The sequence below is a fragment of the Heloderma suspectum genome, chromosome 7 (genome assembly GCF_057233095.1).
Source record: "Heloderma suspectum isolate Gila_16-S chromosome 7, 16-S_ref, whole genome shotgun sequence".
NCBI classification, from domain to species: Eukaryota; Metazoa; Chordata; class Lepidosauria; order Squamata; family Helodermatidae; genus Heloderma; species Heloderma suspectum.
The window spans coordinates 103514130-103539487 of record NC_139464.1 but is presented as its reverse complement, the minus strand read 5'-3'; the positions used below and the strand labels follow the sequence as shown (position 1 = coordinate 103539487).

Genomic DNA, 25358 nt, shown 5'->3' with positions numbered 1-25358 from the left:
GGGTGGCAAATTATGGGTTAATTAACCCACAATCTGCCAGACTGTATGCCTGGCCCATGCCACTGCCACTTTGCATCAGAGATTGTTTCATGACATACCATGAGTTATTTGTGGGTTAAACAATCTACAGTTAACCTAAGAGCTAATTATGTTACGTTCAAATGGGCTCAGTGTGAAGTTGAATAGAAAAACATGAATAGACAACTATAAGAACAGTTCAATGATAGAAAAAGCTACCCATAGAGGGTTGTGAATTTGCTTTTGTAAAAAAAAACTAAAGCTTTTAGAAAGTTTGGACAGATGTGGCAGGGGTACTTCGTATGCAGAGTACTCCGGCTTGGACATGGGTCTGAACCGATGAAACGTAACAGTAAATGAGCCTTCCCCTCAAGTGCTTCCTCCCTCCTTGTGTCAATTAGTTACTCCATATTTCAGGCAAACTATAGCTTGCTGTTACTGAACTAGCAAGCTGTGGTTTGTGCTTGCCTTCTCAACCAGGCTTGGAAACCTAAAGTAACCCGTTTTTTCTGCCTGCATGATTGTGAGGAGGGAGAGAGGAGAAAGTAGGTGAGCGCACTCCTGAGCCTGTAACCATGGTTTGGAGGATCAGAAACATTACCTGTTAACCACCCCTATGTCAGCTTGAATTATATTTTCTACTACAAGACATGTCAGATCACAGGAAGCTTTAGGCTTTTGTACATGCTTGCAGGGCTTTTATATTTGTTTTGTAGAAGTAAACATGCACCTACATACACCTTTTTAAAAATTCTGGAAGTTCCGATAATTTTAGATGTTCTAACTGCAGTAACTATTAATGTTGGAAAACAATAACCACAAAACGTTTTTCCATCTGTTCTTGAGGTTTTTAATTGAACAGCAAATACATGGCAAATAGTGGCAGTCTTCTTAAGTTAAAATAAGCACGTGTGCACTTATTGTATTTAAAAATAATACTCGAAGTTCCTGGCAATATGCCCAGTTGTAATGTTAAATCCTTGAATCACCTATATTATTGTCTTAGGCATACTCTTCCAGGAAGGAGGAGTAAATTGGGGGGAGGGGGGTTCACTGGGATTTGGACTCTTATAATAAAGTCAGTTCTTCTTGAAGATGTAGAATTCTGATCTGATTCCAGGGCTATCCAATCGGCACAACTTTTCTGTGTGTAATAAGTATCTGCTAATCCCTTCTTTGCCTGACGCCAAAAAAGGAACTTATTTGTACCTTTGAATGTAACTCTTGCCCATTTTTTTATATGCAGTTTCTAAATACCCAGATAAAAGTAACTCTCCCTCCATACACACACCGAAGAACAATTTGGTTTGAAATCCTATAAATAATAACTGAGACTAGATTTGAATTTTCCAGCAATTGTCAGAATTTTTTTTTTTTTAAAGGAACTCTTGATTGTAATGGATTTTCACCCAGAGTTTTAATGCAACAACAAACCATGGGTTAAAACTCTGGGATGTTTCTCCATCAATAATCCAGAATTCTGGTTTCAGGTGTCACAGTGCACAACCCAGGAACTTATTTAGTACACCAGAAGCAGGTGAGTGGGTGGGAGCCAGTGTGCTCACTTCCAAACAACCCATGGTTAAGAAAATGTGGGTAGTTCCATCATGCAAACCAGGTCGGTGTTGACAGTACCGGGCTAGGTGGACCAACGGTCTGACTCGGTGGGCTTGTTTGCACAACACACTAAGCCACTCCAAGAGGAAGCTCCTCATGAGAGCGCTCTTCAAGTCCTTGAAAGGCTGTCACAGGCAGGAAGGCCAGGGTCTCTTCTCGATCATCCCAGAGTGCAGGACACGGAATCATGGGCTCAAGTTACAGGAAGCCAGGTTCCGGCTGAACATCAGGAAAAACTTCCTGACTGTTAGAGCACTACGACAATGGAACCAGTGACCTAGGGAGGTGGCGGGCTCTCCCACACTGGAGGCGTTCAAGACGAGCCTGGGCAGCCATCTGTCAGGGATGCTCTGACCTGGATTCCTGCACTGAGCAGGGGGTTGGACTCAATGGCCTTGTAGGCCCCTTCCAACCCTACTATTCTATGAAGCCATGGTGGGTGGGAGGTTTGTCCATTATTCCCAACAGACGATTACCTGCTCCACAGCTTGCCATGGTGTCTTTCTTCCTCTGTCCCTAGCAGGTATCCTTGGGGGCTCTGTGACAGAAATTGTCATTTCCTAATTCCCTTCAGCACCCTTCCTGCAACTAGTCTGGTGCAGTTGCTGTCTGATGAGGGAAACCCCCCCCCACACCCCACATCAGACTGAAAAAAGGAAATAATTTTCTGAGCTCTTATGAACATGGGAACACATTTGTACGCTTTAAAAAAAATGGGGGGGGCTGTTGTGCAAGAGTGAAAGACTGCCTGTCCACTATTTAGGCAACCTTTCCCTTATCCCCCTCTTGTCAATGACCTTCACTTTGGCACTTCCCTTACACTGAAGTATGAAGGTGCTTGCAAATGTTTTTATTTCTTATTTTCTCTGCCATGAGATTTGTGCAAATTTCCCCTCCATTCTACTGCAAGTTAAGTAATTGCTCCAAAAAGGAACACTGAAGGGGCAGGGACAATAACTCCCACTTGTCAATGTCATCCTCTCACTGTTATGCCTTGAACTGACACTTGTCGGTGTCTTCCAACATTTGACAGTTCTGTGAACTCCGATTGCTGCTGCTGAATGGGACAGAACAATTGCGGCAGGAGGGGTAATTATTACTGCTGGCGTGGATGCTGCAATCGCTCCATCTATTTCGGGAAAATCTCGAATGTCAGGAGGAAACTTACAAGTGTCAGTTCAAGGCATAATAGTGAGACGATGACATGGGCAAGTGGGAGTTATAGGTGTCCCCCCCCCAAATCACGGCTCCTTTTCAGAGCAATTACTGCTGGGGTTACTGCGGTTCAGTGAATTCTTGCAAATTACTGCCCAGCTTTCAAATTGTGTACGTTTGCCAATCCCCAATATTGCTCTGTAACCCACATGAATATCTGACAACTAACAGTGGAGGGAAGTGACAAGCATGAAGGGAGGGTGGCATGGAGCCAAAAATGGAGGATGAAATAGATCAGGACATTGACATTATGTGGAAATTATGCAAAATTCATGGCAGAGCAATTTGTGCAAATCTCATAGCAGAGCAGAAGAACAGAGGGGAAATTTGTGGAAATATAAAAGAAGAGTTGCAATGAATATGGACTTGAGCACGCTCCGGGAGAGAGCGCAGGACAGGAAGGCCTGGCGTGCTACAGTCCATGGGGTCACGAAGAGTTGGACACGACTGAACAACAACAACAACAAAAGAAGAGTAGTAGAATCGAGGGCAGAGTTGCGCAAATCTCATAGCAAAGCAATAGAACGGGGAGATTTGTGCAAATTTTATGGCAGGAAAATTAAAAAGTTTGTGAGCGCCTTCTTTCTTTACTATAATGGAAGTGCTGAAGTGGTAAACATTGACAAGAGGAGAATAAGGGGAAGGTTGGCTAAATAGCGTACAGGCGGTCTGCCGCTCTTGTACAGGAGCACCCCCAAAAATAAAAACCTAAAAAAAGCTTGTGAATTTGTTCCCACATTCATAAGGGCTCATTGTTTACTTTTTCAGAAATCCATTACTAAAGAAACACCAGTGGAGCAAATAAATTATTCAATAGTGCTACAAAGCTTATCCAAAAGGATTGAAGAAACTTAAGGTGCTCTGAGACTAGAAGAGCAGTATACCTTTGGATTAGATGTCTTCACATGGTTGATATAAGAAAGGCATTTATATGGGCAGAAATGCCTGGAAACTGGAAATTACATTTGCAAAGTGTTGAACTAATGCTTCCATTTTTTTCAAGTGCTAGACACAATAACGATGTGTCCATAAAAAACGTTCCAGTTTATAATTCAACAAATTATAGAACATAAAAACAAGTAACTCAGAATATGGGCAGGAGTATGGACAGATACATTCATCGCCTCCTTTTTCCCTGAATAGCTTTGTATGTAATTTTTGTTGGTATAGATACCACTGCTTGCTTTCAGTCCACCTTGGGAACTTCCACAAGTCTCTCACACAAATGGTCCTGTCTTTTCTTGCTCACTTCAATTCTGCCTCTCATGCCTTTTTCCTGAAAAACTACACAGCTTTCAACATCTCCAAGATCACTGTTACAAATAATATAGCGTTTAGCCTCCTTGAAATTTATTGAAATGTTAATGCAGAAATGATAGCTGCACTAGTGACGTCAGTTCATTATCAACATTTGGTGCCTTAAGTTAAAACATGTAAATTTAACATATTACGTTAAAACATATAGTTAAAACATATGGAAATATCAGTAGAACTGATACAGATATAGATATAGATATAGATATGAAACATAGCATCAGGAAAACAGTCTTTCCCCTGAAAGAAAGCTCTAGATTTTTATTTTTGGCCTTTGCACAGATAGACATGTTCAAATAAGGAAAGGATATTTGGGGTGGAATTAGTTTATAGTCAAGGTCTACATCTAGTGGACTAGTAGTCCTATTCAGACATTCCTGTTGTGGGCATAATCAGTGTTCTAGATCACGTGGAGAGCCCCCAATGGGATATTGGAGGCTCTCCTCTTCATAAAGTCACCCTCCACGTGTAGAGGGTAACGAGAGCCACGATGGAGGGGTTTAATGAACACATATCAGGAATGCCTGAATAGAGCTTACCATGATCAACATACTGAAATCATGTAGGAAGTTGTATAGGACACAGAGGCACCCTCTAATCACTGCCCAAGAATTATTTTGCTTTCTGAGGCCTTTAGGGGACACAACAATCTTTCTATGCTATAATGAAGGCTAAAGAACCCCATGCATTTTGTTGTTGTTGTTATTTTTCAAAGCTAAGTTCTTTAGGCAGCCAAAATGCATCCCACTCTCTAGGCCCCACACTGAGCAGCATATGCAGCTGAGTACGTAGTTGGTACTCTGCTTGTCTGATTAAAATAATACTTTAAAAAAATCTTCTGAATCATCATTAGGAATCCCTCTTAGTTTTTGTAAGTTCAGTAACCAGAAGACAGAAATTAACACCCAGAAGTACCAACTAACAGCAAAATACTTGCTATTGCCAGCATATGCTGATGGATTCTGTGTATCTGGATTGTATCAACCAACCAATATGGTCTGGATTATATCAACCACCAGTTCCATGATGGAAAATGCTATCAGAAGGAAACTCCCATTCTATATATTCCAAACTATCCCTATTTGCCAGGTACTAGTGCCAAATAAAGCAATATCCCTGGTATGTTTGGGGATGTATCTTAAAAAATGTTGTTAGCATGTATGCAAGTACAACAAAGAGTTTATTGTATCTTGGCAAATTGCCATTATACACAGTTACAGGAGAAAAAAAGATAATTATACAATTTAAAACTCTACTAATAGACCCTAAAAAATTGAATAATTTTCCTTGCAGCCTTTAAACTTTGTAATGTGCATCTGTAAAACATTTACAAGAAATGTAGATGTTCTGATAAGATACATATTTGTCACCATTAGACGACAGAAAGCAGACCTTTACAAGAGATGACCTTTCCTTCAATGATTTTAACAATGGATGAATATATTTGGTTCTAAGATCATTACAGATAGAGCATTCTAGAAGTACATGAATAATATCCTCGACTGATACAAAATTCCAACCATATACTCTGTCCTTCTTAGGAACCCTCTTGTGCCAACCCACCCAATATGCCAAAGGAAGAACATTTAATCTCGCCCAAGTAAAGGCTACCCTCATTTTAATATTTGGTAGATCAACCAAGTGTTTTGGGAGAGATACGTATGAAGGAATAAAGGAGGCACAGCAGTTGTTAGATTCACAAACCTTAATCCCAGCCACCCGAGATTGCATGTCAGTGACCCTAAGCCTTTGGAGCAATATTACTTTAGCTAATATCCTTGGATTAAAAGAAAAGAGGTAGAAAATCCCAAACTCATGACAACCAGATGCATTTTTTTCTTCCATGAGGTTGGACCCATCACTTCCAAAATCATCAGAATAAATTCTGATACCTGATGATTTTTAACCAAAGATGATTTTTAACCAAAAAAGCAGGGCTAATCTAAGAGCTTCAGGTTTGATAGTCATTACACCCAGTTCTGCATGACCCAATTCTAGTTTTGTAGAAATGGGAACTGCCAGAAATCTACACAAAAATTTATTTTGAGCTCTTTCTAATGAATCTAAATTGGTCATAGCCCAGAGTGGAGTGCTATATAGCAATTTTGGCAGAACCCTATTCTTATACAGTTCTGGGTGTGCTGAACCAGATTGCCCCCTTTTGTACAATAAAACCATAATAATCCATTTAATGTTCTACCATCTAGCAGGGGGCTTGACTGAACCTGCAAAGACCATGCACCTATCCACTGGAAGACTACATCAATGTACTTAAAAGAGAACACTTGGCCACTTGATGGGAATAAATTTGAGCAATTAAGAATTTGCTTGAATTTACCAAATATCATAGTTTTTGTTTTTTGGTAATTGATAGAAAGATCCTAATTCCTACAATATAAACTGAACTGGTTCAACAGTTTACATAAACCCAACTGGGTGCAAGAAATCAGGATTACGTCATCTGCATAAAGGAGGATTGAATATTTCCGATTTCCCACTTTAACTGGAAAATAGCAGTCAACTCTTCAGAACTCTACTACGTCATCTATAAATGAACTGAAAAGAAGTGGGGCAAGTAAGCACCCTTATCTTACTCCTTTTGTGACTGGTACAGAGACAGATAAATCATAGAATCATAGAATGGTAGGGTTGGAAGGGGCCTACAAGGCCAAAATGTCTTCCATCACTTCTAACTTGCAAGGATGTCCTAGAATATGACATCATTATACATTTTAAAAGCTGTGGGTCAAAGTCCATGGATTGTAATTTGCTCCAAAGACATTCCCAAGAAATAGAACCAAAAGCAGCTTTCAAATCAATAAAAGCTACATAGACATATTTTATGATTCCAGCCAGATATTTATCAATAATGTATTTCAGCATAAAGCAATTATCTAGAGTTGACTGACTTGGATGAAAGCCAGCCTGTTCTGGGACACGCAAAGCATGATCCTCCACCCAATCCTCCAGGTTTTCTAGGAGAGATCCAGCATAAATCTTCCCTGCAACTATGATTTGCTGGGTCATTCCTAGGCCCCTCTTTATAAATTGGAACCACAATAGCAGATGACCAACTGGGAGATGAAATTCCTGTAATGTTAATTAAGAAAAATAATGATGCAAGTATTGGGGCCCACCAGTCAGGGAATATAGTAAAAAGGTCTGGTGGAAGACCGTCTTCTAAGTACCTTAACTTCCCTTCTGTTCTCTCAAAGCTGTCTATCCAGATAGTAAATCCTGTTGGATACGTTTACATTGCTGCTATTCTGTAATAAGTCATAGAATCATAGAATAGTAGGGTTCAAAGGGGCCTACAAGGCCATCGAGTCCAACCCCCTGCTCAATGCAGGAATCCAGGTCAGAGCATCCCTGACAGATGGCTGTCCAGTCTTGAATGCCTCCAGTGTGGGAGAGCCCACCACCTCCCTAGGTCATTGGTTCCATTGTCGTATTGCTCTAACAGTCAGGATGTTTTTCCTGATGTTCAGCCAGAATCTGGCTTCCTGTAACTTGAACCCATGATTCTGTGTCCTGCACTCTGGGATGATCGAGAAGAGATTCTGGCCTTCCTCTCTGTGACAACCTTTCAAGGACTTGAAGAGTGCTATCATATCTCCTCTTCTCAAGGCTAAACATGCCCAGTTCTTTCAGTCTCCCTACATAGGGCTTTGTTTCCAGTCCCCTGATCATCTTTGTTGCCCTCCTCTGAACCTTCTCCAGTTTGTCTGCATCCATCTTAAAGTGTGGTGCCCAGAACTGGACACAGTACTCCAGATGAGGCCTAACCAGTGCTGAATAGAGGGGAACTAGTACTTCCCGGGATTTGGAAGCTATGCTTCTATTAATGCAGCACAAAAGAGCATTTGCCTTTTTTGCAGCCACATCACATTGTTGGCTCGTATTCTGCTTGGGATCGACAACAATTCCAAAATCCTTCTCGCTTGTAGTGTTGTTGAGCCATGTATCCCCCATCTTGTAACTGTGCATTTGGTTGCTTTTTCCTAGGTGCAGAACTTGGCATTTAGCCCTATTAAATGTCATTCTGTTGTTTTCCGCCCAGCGCTCCAGTTTATCAAGACCACTTTGAATTTTGTTTCTGTCTTCCAAAGTATTAGCTATCCTGCCCAATTTTGTGTCATCTGCAAATTTGATCAGCATTCCCTGCACCTCCTCCTCCAAGTCATTAATAAAAATGTGGACCAGTACTGGGTCCAGGACTGAGCCCTGCAGTACCCCAGTCGTTACCTCTCCCCAGTTTGAGAAGTTCCCATTGATAAGCACTCTTTCAATCTGATTCTGTAGCCAACTGTGGATCCACCGGATCGTTGTTTCATCTAGCCCACTTCGAGCTAGTTTGCTCATCAGGATATCATGGGGCACTTTGTCAAAAGTTTGCTGAAGTCGAGGTATATTATGTACACAGCATTCCCACGGTCCACAAGGGAGGTAACTTGATCAAAAAATGAGATCAGATTCGTCTGGCAGGATTTGTTCTTGACAAATCCATGTTGGCTTCGAGTAATCACAGCATTGTTTTCAAGGTGCTTACAGATGAATTGCTTTATCATCTGCTCCAGAATTTTCCCAGGGCTTGATGTCAGACTGAGTGGTCTGTAGTTCCCAGGTTCTTCCTTTTTACCCTTTTTGAAGTTAGGGACAACATTAGCCCTCCTCTAGTCATCTGGCACTTCACCCGTCCCCCATGATTTCTCAAAGAGAATAGAACAGCGGTTCTGAGAGTTCTTCTGCCAGTTCCTTTATGACTCTAGGATGCAGTTCATCTGGCCATGGAGATTTGAACTCATTCGAAGTAATAGGTGTTCCTTGACCATATGCCTATCGATTTCAAGCAGCAATCCTGCCCCTTCAGCCTCTACTTTTCCTTTGCCAAGGGGGTCATAGACCCTCTTTTGGGAGCAGACTGAGCCAAAGTAGGAATTGAGCACCTCTGCCTTTCTTTGTCATCTGTTATCATTTTGCCATCCTTATTTAATAGCTGAACCACCATTTCTTTCCTCTGTCTTTTACTATGCACATAGCTGAAGAAAGTTTTGTTGCTTTTAGCATCCCTCGCTAACCTCAGCTCATTCTCAGCTTTAGCCTTCCCGACGCCATCCCTGCAATTTTGTGCTACCTGCCTGTACTTTTCCTTTGTTACTTGGCCTTTTTTCCACTTCCTATATGTGTCCTTTTTTGTTCTCAGGTCATCTCTAAGCTTTTTGTGAAGCCACATTGGCTTCTTCCGTTGTCTTCCACCTTTTCTTCTTGTTGGTATTGTTTGTAATTGTGCCTTGAGAATTTCCTTTTTGAAAAGCTCCCACCCATCTTGGACTCCTTTTCTCGTTAGTGTCGTTTGCCATGGGACCTTACTTATCATTGTTCTGAGTTTATTAAAATCAGCTTTCCTAAAATCCATGGTACACGTTTGACTACACTCGGCTTTTGCTTCCCTTAGAACCAAGAACTCAAGTACAACATGGTCGCTTTCCCCCAGAGTTCCTGTAACTGCCACTTTATCCACTAAGTCATCTCTGTTGGTTAGGATCAAGCCAAGGACAGCCGATCCTCTAGTTCCTTCCTCTACTTTCTGTAGGAGGAAATTATCCGCCACACAAGTCAGGAATTTCCTGGAGGGGCCATGTTTTGCAGAAGTTGTCTCCCAACAAATATTGGGAAAATTGAAGTCCCCCATTACTACTACATCATGCTTCCTTGAAACATTGGCTATTTGCTTTTCAAAAGTTTCATCCTCGTCTTCTCCTTGATTGGGTGGCCAGTAGTAGACTCCGACCATCAGGTTCCTTTTATTCTTTGCTCCATTTATTTTGATCCAGATGCTCTCGATGGAGCTACCAAGCTCATCCTCCTGTATTTCTGTGCAGAGATATGTATTTTTCACATACAGTGCAACCCCACCTCCCTTTTGGTTCCTCCTGTTCTTTTTGAACAAGTTATATCCTTCAATTGCTGTATTCCAGTCATGAATGTCATCCCACCAAGTCTCAGTTATACCTATCAAGTCTTAATTTCCCTCTTGTATTAAGAGTTCAAGTGGGCTTTATGAGTGCAGGCAACCTTTCAGTCACGTCTCTAATCCGTTCTCCTGGGAGACAACACACCTGGCGAGTCCACAGGTCTTCGTGGCATACTTGGGTCTCAATCCCACGCAGCAAGGAGTCTCCCACTACTACCACTCTTCTCTTCTTCTCACTGTAGGCCTGGGTTTCATCACCACCTCTGTTTGTCTGACCTTCAGCCTCTTGCTCACTCTCATGCAGGTTCCCCTGTGATTCTTCCTCTGCAGGCTGTCCTCCAGTCTCATCCTCAAGTACCTGGAATCGGTTCCACAGCTCCACTGCTTCCACTGGTGCAGAGTGGCATCTAGTTCTTCTCCTCCTAACTGTCACCCTTTTCCAAGGAGTATCCTCTACTCCATTTTTCTTCACCTCAGCATTTCCCACTGCCTCATCTTGCTGTTGGTCTTCAAGCTTCTGGTCTTCCCTTTGCTGCTGTAGTTCCCCCATTCTGTTCAAGAACTCTTCGTGTTCTCTTATTCCCTGGAGGGTCGACAGTCGCCACTCCAGTCCACTTAATTTTTCTTCCAACATCGTGATCAACTTGCACTTGTTGCACGTGTAGGCCATGTTGTTCTCAGGCAAGAAAACAACACACACCTTGCAGGTCAACTAACTTAAGGTGAGATGTAAACATTCTATTAAAAATGCCTAAAGAAGAAAACTGTCATGGTCAGTTTACTACTTCTGCTTCAGAAATCAGTGCAGGATAGACTATGGTTCAGTAAATGAATACAGGGCACAGCACGCAACAGGTGGAGAAGAGCCTCAGCAGTGTAGATTCAAGCAGTGATCTTCTGTGTGAGAATATAGGGGTATGATAAATACAAAAGAACTGACCCTTTTTTCATCTGTAAAATGTAGGATGGAAGAGAGTATGTCACTCCTCTGCCCCAAGCACTTGAAAATAATGCCAGGGCTGCAAATGCCTAAACAAAGCAAAGAGCTACTTCTCTTAGAAGGAAACATCTAATCATCCATCTACCAGACACGAAGTAATGTAGGAGACATCCATGCATATTTAAGAAGTGTGCCAATATATAAACTTTCTCCACTCACACAGCACATCAGGAGACATAACTTTATTCTAACCTAAGAGGCAAAATGGCCAGGTTAAATCTTATTAAAACACACACACACACACACACACACACACACACCAGTTCCAATTTGTTCAGTTCTGGACAGCATTTGAAGTTTCATTCCATAACCAGACATGTTTATAACTACAAACTAGCATAGTTAATCTACGTTTCTAAACAATGTAATTAATCCAGACCAGTTTGTTTTTGCCAAAGGGACATGCCACCAATGACATTTTCCCTATCCACAGCACAGAGTAACTTCCAAACACACAAAGGAAACTGTTATGGTCAGTTTACTAATCCCCCTGCTTACTAAGTCCCCATGCAATGTTCCTGTATGATGGTGTACATGGGCACATACTCTTGTAGGAAAAATTAGATCAGTGAAGCCGCTTTTGATAACAGCACCTTTGCAAGCATCTTCTGGAGGAGTTAAAACACTTTAAATCAGGTGCTAACCTGGTTAGGTTGTGGTTTTAGCATATATACTGTATCTATAGTGTTTTTAAATTACTATTAGACTCCCTAAGCCTTCAGGATGGCTCAGACAGTGGCCCAGTTCAGATGCAAGATGGAGGGAGCAATCCTATGTGGAGAGGCAGCCGTATCCAAACTCAGAGGCAACCACCTAGCCAATGCAGGGCAGGTGGAGCGTGGAGTGGACCTTCTCCTCCATGCTCCAGCCACCCTGCACTTGTGGCTGGACGGCTGATTTTGGCTGTGTAGTGCGGGACTTTGGTGCACAGGGCAGGGGAGGCCGGACGGCACATAGGAAGCGTCGTACCTGCACGTCTGCACTCCGTACCCCGGGAACACTCCCTTTTGCCCTGCTCCAAGCATGGAGCCGAGCGATGATCTGTGCTGCCTATGAGACAGCAGGGAACGGGGTGGAGAGGCAGTTTCCCAGGAACCAATCTTGGAGCGTGGGCTCAAAGGTCAGTTCCCAGGAACCGAACAATCCTATGGCCATCTAGCCACTGTCTGGCAGCCATAGGATTGTGCCCTAAACTATGGTTTAGCATTATGTGTGTAAGGAGCAGCAAGACTTGGGCTCCATACTCTCCCCCTCCTCCTCTCCTGCAGCACAGCCATGAGAAGGAGATTGGAAGCTTTTGTTCCTAGTTTTAAACTAACCAGACCTTCTTGTTACACCTGAACTGGGAGAAACTCTTAATTAGTTTAAATGATGGCTTGTTAACAAGCCAGGAACATAAACTAAAGTTTGATCCTGGCTTGTTTTAACAAACCATAGTTAAAAGTAAGCAGAGTTCTTCCCAGTTCAGATGTAATGAGAAACTCATAGACCTGGTTCGCACGTAATAACAACCCACAATTCAGTGACAACCCATACTCAACCCATACTCTGAGTGTGTGAACCAGTTCATAGTTTAAAACAAGAAGATAAATTTTCCTTTCTCTAAGCCTGAGGCTTGCTGCTATCACTGCATCTATTGCTAAACAATGGTTAACATAACATCCAAATAGGGCTGTAAATGTAAAAATAATAATAATTAGGGATAATTGTTTTAAAAAGGCATTTCGGTGGGATTCGACATCCTGAAAAATCCATATGATATAGAAGACCAAGAATGTAAACATTGGATATATTGTTCATTTGAAGGAGAGTTTCTCCATATGTGATGGTATTGTGTGAGAGCAGAAACCTTTTTGGAAGATGGTAATCAGCATTCAGTCCATTAATATTCGATCAGAATAGTTTTTGTAAAGACCTAGAAAGCAGTAACTATTTAAGTAAAAATGAATGGTCGACTAAGATTTCAGATATGTTTATGCTGATAAAACTAACCACTTATCAAAATTTTTCTTGAAATTACCAAGACTACTAATGTATTTAAAACAACTATACACTGCCTTTCCTCCAATAACTCAACAGTGGAAACTAGTTGGTACATTATACTGACTCCTTTGGTGGAACAACTAATGCTGTTGCTAATTTTATGAACCTATGAAACTGATCACCTCTTTCGGATTTTTGATATTATGTTTTTACACTATACTGAATATATGGAATGTGCATCTATAAATATGTTCTTAATGATTTCTAGACCTTTAGGAGGTGCCTGTTCCCCTTTGTACTGCTCTTTTCCATGCTTACATATAGTTGCTCTATTTGTGATAAAATAACATTATTATTTTTTTAAATCATGACAAAGATTTCCTGTAAAAGGCAAACTAAATAAATAAAAACAAGGAGATACTTTTCTCCCCACTAATATTCACTTTTAAAATGTATTTTTGTTAACTATACAGAAAAAAGCAAGTATTATAATCAAGAAATAAAGAACACATTAATAGTTTATATCTAAATTAAGACAACCACTTCTGTTACAAAGCTGCAAAAATCTACTTTGTAACCAGACTCTTAACAGAATTAAATTTAGCTTCACTAAAATAGTACATGAGAAAAACCAGCCAAGATCAGTGAGCCTCTTTGTAAGTACTGTATAGTGACAAATATCGCAACATTAAGAAAGAGGCACTGTAGAATCTCGTTCTCTCTTGTATCTAATTCCTTGCATCTTAGCAATATGAATGTTGCTTTGTTGCTTTCTATACACACAAGCAGCAGAGCAAACTATCAGCAGTGATCAGAAACACTATAAACACTACAAAAACAGTAGTATCAGAAACACATAAAAATTTGATATTTGGAAGTGCTCCTTCAAAAGGGTAATAATAACCCACATTGAGTAATTAAAGTAACGTGCTCACCTTGACAGTCTACACCAGGATCACCCCAGAAAAGCTCCTGGCATTCATTACAGGTGCGTCCTCCAAATCCTGGCATGCACTGGCATTGCCCAGAAAACTGTTAATGCAACAAAAATCGCTGAACAGGGTGCATTTCACAAAATGAACCTAACACAAACAATTTATTGGGTTATTACAACCACCTGTCAGCTGACTGATCAGCATGCTGAATTAACAGCTAAAAATGTAACCAGATCACTTTTTAGCTGTCAACATTAAGGCCAGGCAAAGACATTATATGGGAGATTGTAAGTAAGATCTCACAGCTTTTAAAAAATTAATTGGAGATTCAGGTTGGTTTGTTAACCATGGATTGTTTGATTGTGTGAACCGGGTCTATGGTGGGGATGGGGATGTGTGTAACCATATTCCTTGCACTGTTTTCTCTGTGGAAAAATGCCCCATTTTAAAGATATTTTCCCAATGGGAGGAAACAGGTACTTCTAAGTTTTGCACCACAGGGCAAATAGCAGCTTTGTGGTTTTCATGGGGAAAATGGTGCAGAGAAAAGCGTTAACTCCTCTCCAGTGTCGCAGTGCTGATTCAAATTCCTCCCCTGCTCCACTTGTTACTAATCTTTTAAAAAATGTGGGAGATCCTATTCATGGATTTCCTATGCCACATTTAGTTTGGTCTGTAGTATGCAATCATATTTTCCATACAGATCCACTCCCTTCTAGAGGATGGAACATTCCTTGTAACTTTCAAACACTTACAACAACAGAAATCGACTAAACAATAGAGACCATTATTTCTATTTCATATCAAACTTAGGACAAACAACACTGTGGCTTTTAGCATTAACAGTTTATCAAGTTTCCAAAGGGTTTAGAATGATACATATTACTTAATCCATAAAAATATAGCATAAACTAGTAAACTTCTCCAACATGCAATTTGGCCCACCCTTCCCATTATTACTCTTTTATGGCCTTTGAATACTTGCAAAGCCTCAGTAAAATGAAAAAGCAAATCAAATGATGTATCAACAAAGAGAAAAGGTACTCAAAATGTCACAAAACTCTTAAAGAGAAAGCACTTCCAATTGGGGAGCAATCCATAATGTGTGACAATTACACATACATGTATTTTGTTGCATATACACATTGCTAGGAAGCCACAGTGCACAGTTTCCTAGTGCAAATGTCACTTCTGTTGCACATGAATTACTGCACAGACATGCACTCTATAGATATTACCAGATGATTATGAACAGATGTTCATAAACCAAGGTCTAAAACACATTCACTTCTAAACATGTTTGCACTGATATGAATGGGTTTTACTGTGAATCATGGCCAGTCTGCATTTTTGAGAATGTAAAGCTAGCACTCAGTGACTTTACCACCATATTTTCATGACAAGTATTGGTTGTTATCAGTAGCAAGGAAGAGTGACCTGGTTTGCATGTAATGACAACCCAGAGTATGGGTTGTTGCCTTATCCAGAGTTTTCCTGCAATTTGTCTGCCAGATGACTGTGCAAAGCACAGATTGTTTTTCAATTCCTGGATGGTTTGATTCTCTCCTCTTTTACTCCCTCCCTCCCTGTATCCCTAATGCCTTTGTGGCACTGTAGTACCAGCATGTAGAGCAGCTGTTTTTTTCTTGTTTTTTACCACTCCTGCCCACTGGCTCTGTAGCCTGGGAAAACAACCCATGAACAACCCATGGTTCTGGGTTCACATGTAACGACAACCCATTGTCCTGGTTTGCATGACCACCGCAGCCCATCAGAGCTTATTTAAGGCATGGTGGGTTGCAGTGTGTGCCAGCAGCCATTTTCAATATTCAAGCCACTGAGGCTGGTCACTATGGTTTATCATGTCACCTGAACTCAGTGATGGTGGTTGGTTGGCATGGTTAACAAACTACCCAGCAACCTTCCAACTGGTCATGGGTTCTGTGTGGTTTTTACATCACCCACCCTTGGTGGGTTCTGATGTCACAACAAGCTGCACCTGGTGACAGTAATTATGTAAAATGGGCCAGCACGCAACGGGCACATGCAGGATGGTTAACAAGCCACCACGGCTTATTGACTATGCACGTGTCATGCAAACTGCCCCAATCTATCCACCAGCCCCAGCTTCCCATGATAAATGTATTCAGGTCCTAACCTAGCATTTCCCAGGCAGCAGGTATCATGCAGAAATGATGCTGGAAGAGCAAGAAATGGCAGATTACTTAAATAAGCAAGTCATGCTAATGCAGACACCCTGAAGGATCACTGTGAGATACGCTTTCCCAATACCTACACGTAGCAGTTCATCAAATGTCAGTATGGTTATTAGCTTTCCCATTAATCTTTTCTTGCCAATGTCACTGCACAGGCTGTGGTGGTGGAGGGGAAAGATTTCTGTGTATTATGAATGAGCACTTTTCATACTGTATTGTTTTTAGATTATATTTTTATGGTATTTACTTGTATTTGTGTTATTGTGCTGGTTATGGTTTACATAGATTTTGGTTTATTCTGTTACATTAATTATGGATTTCTGTATCTCTGTGTGCCGGTCACTTCAAGACTGCTTTTTGGGGTGGGAAGCGGCACATAAATTTGGACGACGACGGCTGGCCCAAACACGATCTGCTCCTTTATTGCAATGGGTTGCGTGGATTACTTGGCCAGCTGCACACAGCTTTATTAAACTAATATGAGCTGAGTACCACATGTGGCTGGCAAGCAGTGAACTACAGGGATTATTTTCATAATAATCATCCCCTTTTTTAGGGGGGGAACAGAAGTATGAATCTAACCCTCCGTCTGGGGACCCTCAAACAGCCAGAGCCAGCCTTGAACCATCTATAGCTTTCTTACCTCATTGCAAGATGAGCCAAAGGAACGTTCAGTATCACAGCCACATGGTTCACACCCAGCCCCACTGGCCAACCGCCATGTGTCTGGGGCACAGTGGTCGCAGTTCTGTCCAATCACATTAGGAAGACATTGGCACTGACCCGTTTCTTTCTCACACTCACAGTCTTCAGAGCTGTCGCAACGCTCATGTACGGTTCCCAAGTAATTGCAGACACACCCTGGAGTGGAAGAGAGGCCAGCGTGATGCTCTGCAGGATGCTTGTGTGAGATGTAAGTCAACAAACTGAGGACCATAAGAAGCTGATATAACAGTCTTGCTGGGTCAATGCAATCCCAACAGAATAGGGAAAACTTACAATCATCTCTCTATAGCAGGGTTGAGGAACATGTGGCAGTCCAGATGTTGTTAGATTGCAAGTTCCATCAGCCCTAGCCAGCACAGCCAAAGGTGAGGGATGATGGGAGTTGAAGTTTAGCAACATCTGGAGGGCCACATGTTCCCCATCTCAACTCTATAGCTACCTGCATATTTTCAAAAGAGCCTAGGAATGGGGCACGTCTTTGCGGACAGTGATATACAATGATGATACATGAACACCTGCATTGAACTCTTTATCAAAATGATGTTCTAGCTGGAAAAAAGAAAGAAAGCCCACCAAGCACTACAGTCTCCATCAGACAGGCAGAAATGGTGTGTGGCTCTGCGCTGAGAAGGCATCAGCCATTTCCCTGGTCCAAACACGGAAGTGTAAGGAGCAAATGCACCATCTCCCACTTGGTCACCATACATCAGAGCAAAGTGACGTTGCTGGCTATTGGTCACAATGTATTGGTTTACATTTCTTCCCATGTTCTATTCCAAAGGCCCAAGATGGGTTTCATTATCAGAAACATCCAGTGAGGAATCCCTGAAGACACTTCTGCGCCACTCAGAAGCTTACTTCCCTCATCTGTTAAGATTTGCTCCTCCAACAAACTCACTTGCTTTAGGTCTTTCATTCTAGCGGACCTAAAAAGACATCACGACTTTGATCTATCAGATAGGAGTGATGACTGATGTGACATGCATTCATCCATGGAATAATTCAGAGGAACTGAACAAGCAACTATTTCTCAGAATACATTCCCAAAGTTTAAAATGGGAATGCCACTGAACTACTTTAGAACTGTTTTCAAAGGATTAGTAAGAAAAGGATATCCCCACCCTGAGTCTTGGGGATGGGTTAGTCTATACTTCTAAACATTTTTTAAAATGTTAGTTCCAAAGTTACACTTCACATCATAAAATGCAAAATGCAGAACAGCTTTTAAATCAACCTGCCTTAACTTGGTATTCTCTAGATGTGTTGGACTACTCCCATTGTAAACTGAAGCTTGGTATCAGGTTGGGGAAGGCCATTTTAAACACACATTTTTCTGCGGACAGGTTGCCACTGTGTCACATGCATGAAATGCCACAATACATTTGTTAAATGTTAAGTTGCCAGAAAATTCTCTGTTATTTTTCCCTACTCTCCTATCTTTCTCCCATGGGTTTTCAGAAATCCACTCCTTCTGCTCTTCACCATTGTAGGAATGTTTCTGTAAAAATAGATAATCCCCCTCCCGCCTCCTCTCCCAACCCTTAAGAGGCAGCAGGAATCAGCAGGGACTCTTCTCTTGATAAGAGGGAAACAATGAATGCTAACAAGAAAAGCTACTCTCTCACAAAAGCCTCATCTTTTCAGGATATGCAGAAGCTGCAGATTAGGCAGGAGTTCTTTTTTTAAATTTAAGAGCTGCTATTTCAAAACATCCCTTTGCATGCCCAAGATTACCCAAATTTCTGGTATTAGGTTAAATCCAAAAGGCTCACCATCTGCTGTGGCCTATTCAAACTAGGTTTGAGTTATCTGTTGACCTTCCAATATGTGAATGCTCAGCATTTGCTGCACCAAAAAATACTGTAGCACAAGGGTGGGCTGATGGTAGATTGGGACCTATTGGCAAATTTCTGGTTGATTAGCAGTAGATTAGCAAGGATTTCTGACTCCCTGTTGTTTAAAAATAGCAACAACAAAAATGACACACACACCCCTTCAAATTATGCTGCTGAAAGGAATAACAGTGCTTGGGGTAAACCAGATGTGGATTGTTGTGTAGAAGGATTATGAGCTTTTTTAAGTACTCAAAACAAATTCCTGGGCCCTGAATTCTTTAATTCTAAGCATATGTCTAAGCACCAGGCTCAAGTTGATGCATCTCAGGGCCTGAAATCTGCCCAGCCTTGCCCTAGTGCTTCAAAGAGGACAAGAAAATTTTGCAAAGATCAGCAGCAGAGACCTCCCTCCACTTACTTCTACAGTCCTGTTGAAGAGCCCGTCCGTAATAACCATGTTTACACAGTTGGCAGTTTTCGCCCTCTGTGTGATACAAGCACTTCAGGCACAATCCAGTCTTCCTGTCGCAAGCTTCTGGATCAGTTGAGTCAATGTTGTTGTTGCACTGGCAGGGCTGGCAATTCCCACCAACATCTTCAGGGTTTCCAAAGAAACCAGAAGCACATTCACCACATCTGCTCCCTGTTCAACAAGACAATCAAAGAAAGAACATAGGAACATAAGAAGCTGCCCTATACTGAATCAATGCATTGGTCCATCTAGCCCAGTACTATCAACACCGGCTGGCAGCAGCTCTCCAGGGATTCAAGCAAGAACCTTTTCCCCCCACCAGACCTGGCGATGTCAAGGATTGAACCTGGGACTTCTGCATGCAAAGCATGGTGCTCTATCACATTGAGGCACAGCCCCTCACTGACATGTAACTCATTCGCTGTAAACAAAAGCATGGCAAAGGGGGGAAAGAGACAACTTGGTGTGCTGAGAAACAGGATAGAAGGTGTTCAGGGAAACTACAACACACTAAACAAGAAAACGTCAGAGAGAAAAGGCAAATGGAGGAGCATCCTGAGCTGTTATTAAGTTACAGCATAACTGCTTCAAAGGAGAGATAATTAATTAGACTAATTGAGAATCTAGTCCTTTGTCACAGATTTCAAAACCTAAGTTGTTGCTATCTCCCTATCCCATCCACAATGTTTCCAAGCTGCCTTTTAATCATAAAGCATAACTTATTCTTACCATTATTCATGATCTACGCTCATTGGGTTGGATCCAGATTTACTCATGCTTGGAGTAGGCCCATTGAAATCAATGGGACAAGTTACTCATGACTAACAAGTTACTCATGTTTTCAACGGGTCTACTCTAAGCATGTCTAAGACTGGATCCAACCCACCTTCTCACTTCAAGATCCATTCACCTTTAGTCTTGTTTGTAAGATGCATTCATTTTATACAGCTCTGATCCTTCATGAGTCAATGATGTAAAAAAAAAAAAAAGGCAGGAAGATCAGAGTTTTGGATAGGACCCGTCTCTCAATCATTGTAAAGCGCCACATTATTATTGCTATTATTATTAACATGAGAAGCAGTCCTAAGGTCGAGCTACAAAACTAAAATTTAAATGATGTAAACTATTATGTGCCGACAGGAAGCTCTGGCGTGGGCTGGTCCATGAAGTCACAAAGAGTCAGAAGCGACTGAGCAAATAAACAACAAAACTTATGTATGGTGACAATCCAAACATGCTTGTTCACAGGCACACCACCCATACAGATTAAGGGCACTGGCTACACTTCATTTTAAGAGCTTATTTGTTTTACCTTTGTATCCCTTTTCACAGACACACACCACTTGCAGTGTAATACGGTCTTGATAGCAGCCACTGGCAAACTGGCGGCCACTTTCCGGTCCATCTGGACAAGGACAGGGACGGCAGTGATCTCCAGATCCCAGGACAGGATCTCCATAATAACCACCAAGGCACCTAGTTTTACAGTACAAAAGTCTGTTAAGCCTACCCAAGGAATATTACACATATATTTGCATACCCCAAATGGGCAGGTAACAGCCAATAGCATACAGGATGAGTAAGCATTTAATTTCTCCACACACACCAGCTGAATAACACCATTTTACAGATATTTTCATTGGCTCTTGCTGTTAATGGAAGGTGTGCCAAGCCAAACCAATTTATTTGCACATGTCACTTTAATTCACAAGCGAGTGTGTATTTCTGGAAAGTTTCTGTGAGGAAATACAGTCACAATACTTTACAGCACAGAACGATTGCTTGTTTCTTAAACTGTGTCTCTAAGCATCTACACAAGCCCTCCATACACATGCAGCAAATCTACATTCCTAACAGTGTCTGCACATGACCCTAGATCAAACCAGTGCAGTAATTTTTGGTCCTAACATTGGCAGGTAAAGTGTGTTTCTAGGACCATGTGAAAAATTGCTCTATGCTTTCCCTCATCCCATCACCCTGATTCCTCCAGATATGCTAGTCCTTGAGTAGTCTCTGAAATGCAAATACCAACAAACTATGTACCCACCAAAAGTTTGTCTCTTTCGCAAACCCTAATTCATTACATTCAGTTCTCCCGTTGTCCTTATTTAGCTCATAACTTCAGTATTCTGGAATAAAAACCACTCGCTCCCATAGTTCACAACTGATACATTCAGTGTAATGGTGCAAAACAGCATTTTGTCAAATCAGGCCTAATTCAGCATTTTCTACCTTACTGTCTAACATAGTTTCCTCATTTCTTTCTATTATGCAACTCTCAATTCCAACTTTACCTAATGTTTATAAAAATACTGCAAACAAATTATACAAATAAATGTATTCACAATTGCTTATATTGTTCAATTTACTACAAGCACAGATGACAAAAATGTGTGGGCACGAATTCTACATGAACTCACCTTCTCACCATACTATTCTAGATTTCTAGTACAATCCTATGTCTAGGATTGTACTATAATGGCATTTACTGCTAAATGTCATTGAATTCAATGAGACATCCTCCCTGGTACGTGTGCATAGGAGTGCAGCCTTAGTTTCTCTTCTTTCTGCAAAGATATGTTCTCACCTACAAACCTAGTGGTTCAGAATTCTCCAGTGCCTTTGCAACTCTATAAGCAAGCAAGCAAGCAAGCAAAAACTTATTAAAAAGTAGGCAGTTGAGGTATTCTGCACATGGGAGTGTGCAAACCCAAGATTCATTCACATTAAAGAGACAGGAATCAGTGTGGACTGAGCAGTGATAAAAATGGCTTGTGGAGATAAATCCATTTGACCTACAAAATGTCCCATGCAACTGCAACCTAAGTAAGTGGGTGAGAACTAAGCATTTCAGAGTGCAGTATGAACAATCTTTCTTGAAAAATAATGTTCCATTTAACAAATGTTCCAGTTAACCTAAAGAGAAACCGTACCTTTCACAGTTGTGGCCAGAGGTGTGATCATGACAATTCAAGCACTGTCCACTATATGGGTCACAATCATCTGCATGACCATTGCACTGGCATGGCTGACAGCTTGGAAATCCCCAGTAACCAGGTAAGCATCTGTCACACTGCCGGCCATATACTCCATGGAAACAGTGGCATTGTCCAGTCTCCGGGTGGCAGAAGGCATTAACAGAAGCTTGGACATGACACTCACAAGCTAAAAAACACACCACACAGACACATCTTCAATTAAATTAAAACTGGATACATTGCTTACATTCATGTAGTTAAGACAATATGACCTGAAGTCTGAGGTTACTTAAAAATAAATGGGTGGATGGTGAGTGGTTTTATCTTACTAAACTCATAAGGATCGTTACAGTACTGAAATAAAGGACTCAAAAGTTTTTTTTCTTCCTTTCATAACTTACTGAGCAAGGTTAGATAGCATCACCACCACCACCACCAAGCCACTCTTGTTAGAATAAAGTAACAACTTACATTTGCATCCACTAGGTCCAAATCCAAAGGTGCCAGGAGCACATTTGTCACATCTCCTTCCAACAACATTTGGCCGACACTGGCAATGGCCTCCATTAGGATCACACACAGAACTTAATGAGCCTTGTGGGTCACACTCGCAAGCTAAAAACAGGGCAAAGACAGAAGTTTTGGAAACATTATAAATGCAGACATGTAGGCCATACAGGCAGCAATAGTAGTGTACAAGCTGCTATTGCGCTAATAAAGGACTGATTTGTGCAGCCCTGATAGGATGGATATTAGTGGTACAAACAGCATCATTAAATGGCATTAGCTCCAGTTCTTTTGACAGAAATGAATGAGAGTGGAGATTATGTCTGGATTTGGAGGAATTATGTAGCTTTTAGGAGTAAACAGAGTGTAAGCAGAATACAGTATAGCTGAAAAATCATAATTTATTCTCCAAGTTGATTGACTTAATTATTGTTTGGGATTTAAATGGGCATACATTTTAAAAGATTGCCGCTTTGCTCCCTTTCCCTATACAGCCAGTATTTATTGATTCAGGTGTCCTATCTATGGGGCTGTTCAGATGTTACACTAAACCATGGTTTGTGGTGCAGTGGCCCCACAATTTCCTCCTAGTTGTCTGTAACCCCAGTTTGGGAACTATGCTCTACAGTTAGCTAAGCCTACTTACATAGTGCTGTCTCATGCAAGAGGGCTGAGATGCTAAAAATCATATTCCTGCAAACATCAGTCATAGGTGTTTTCACAACACTCCTGCTATTCTCCAGGCACCGGTATCTTTGAAAAGTTTCCCAGGCACTGTTAGTTGTTACATCATCACCTCTGCCTCCAACTGTGAATATGTCCAGTGATTTGCAAAATGGCATGAGAACAAGCTGTGGAATAAATTTAACAAGGGAAGTATGATTATTTATTAAGCTCTGTGCCCCAACCTTGTATAAAATATAGTGCCATCAACGTTTTTCAGAAGAACAATTAAAAAAAACAACCTCTGAAGGACTCCTGATCAGAGGATGACCTACAGCATCCTGAACTGAACATCGTGGAGGAGCTGTCTGTGTCAAGAGACCTTGCGGTGGACCAGGGGGATCCTGAGCTCTCTGGGGAGACAGCTGATGACCCTGTCCCTCAAGATACAGTTGGCCTGCTCTTGGATTCAGAGGCAGACACCGAGCAGACACTTAGCCCCAGGGAGCACACGGGCCTAACGATTCAGGCTCAGCTAGCTCTTAGATGGAGAAGTGCCTGCCTGAGGAATGAGGACTCCTCATGAGTAAAGTTATACTCATGAGCAAGGCTCTGCTAACAAGCAGCCCATTTCTCAGGTGCCACTTATGGCTTGCCGTTGTGCTCTTGGTGGGGCTCTGAAGGCTCAGGTTTAAAAGCCTTCAGTTCTAGGCACAGAGTGCTGGAACGATGTCTGTATGTACCAGATCCCAGACTCCTGTCTTATATTTCCCCCATAACCTTGCTCTTCTCTGTATATTCCTGTAGTTGGACTGCCTATTGACCTTGCCTTTGGTCCGGCTAGCTCCTTGGAGCACTGTCCTTGCACCCCCACAAGTAGGATAGCAGCAGAGTATTTTGCTGGTTTCCTCAGTCTTTCCTCATCACACTATGTTGGAGGCATAGTTTCCCCTGACATGCATAATCTTCAGTAGATTTTAGCAATAGTTGTAGAGATGCTCAGGGATGCTCTGACTTGGATTCCTGCATTGAGCAGGGGGTTGGACTTGATGGCCTTGTAGGCCCCTTCCAACCCTACTATTCTATGATCCTATGATCATAGATTCTTTTTTTAAAGGGCACAATCATCCCCTCCCATGTACACAACTTTGTGAGTGGAGTGCAAGGGAGTCTATTCTTCTTCCCTTCCTGCCTGTTGGAACTTAGATGTGCACACTCTGTGCCAGGCATACTGCAATAAATCTAGCCATTACGATGAAGAATTTCTGTGCCTCATGGGGAGGTATCCATTCACCCCACACCTTTTAAAGCTATCCCTACATGCAGGCTATTCATGCTAAGAGCCATGCTCATAGAGAAGGATGGACTGTGCCCTCAATCCCTATGTCACAAACAATTTAGTTGAAAGTAACGTAACACTTACTGAATCAATGAGTGTGTATGGATTTTCCACCTCGGTATTTAAGGAGTACTGTGGCAGCTCCAAGCGAACAGTATAATTCAGCCCCTTTTCAAAGCATATTGGATGTGGAAGGACTACATATCTGCATTCACAAGAGGACATAACATCCACATAGAAAAAAGAATGTTGGCAAAAAAATATGCAAGAAACAGTGGGTTAGTTTGAGACTGATGGTGATATGGAATCAAGCCTTTCTTTTTCCCTCTGCCACCCAACTCATTATTGTTCCTTTCTTTCATCCTTCCATTATTCTACTCACCTTGAACCTGGTGATAATGATACCTCTTGATTATCATCATTAGGAACTGTATTGCCACATCTGCTGCTAGTAGGAATCTTGCCTGGGCGATATACAGTGATAACAGCTTTTTCCCATTGATCTGGTAACTGGGGAAAAGTGGTCCACATTAACATATCTTTATTGTTCTATACTCAGAGTGTTC

The 25358-nt window shown here is 41.6% G+C and overlaps 1 protein-coding gene across 1 annotated transcript in view; it reads right to left on the bottom strand.

Moving 5' to 3' along the window:
* The window catches only part of LAMB1 (laminin subunit beta 1), a 97231-nt gene that overhangs the window by 36226 nt on the left and 35647 nt on the right, over window positions 1-25358 (bottom strand). Inside the window, exons 15-23 of the mRNA XM_084811029.1 lie at window positions 25175-25302; window positions 24877-24997; window positions 23437-23641; window positions 22755-22898; window positions 22239-22470; window positions 20618-20781; window positions 19252-19476; window positions 16916-17133; window positions 14057-14153 (exon numbers count right to left, since the gene is read on the bottom strand). Coding sequence (XP_084667155.1) covers window positions 14057-14153; window positions 16916-17133; window positions 19252-19476; window positions 20618-20781; window positions 22239-22470; window positions 22755-22898; window positions 23437-23641; window positions 24877-24997; window positions 25175-25302 — 1534 coding nt within the window. The remainder of the gene's footprint in view (window positions 1-14056; window positions 14154-16915; window positions 17134-19251; window positions 19477-20617; window positions 20782-22238; window positions 22471-22754; window positions 22899-23436; window positions 23642-24876; window positions 24998-25174; window positions 25303-25358) is intronic.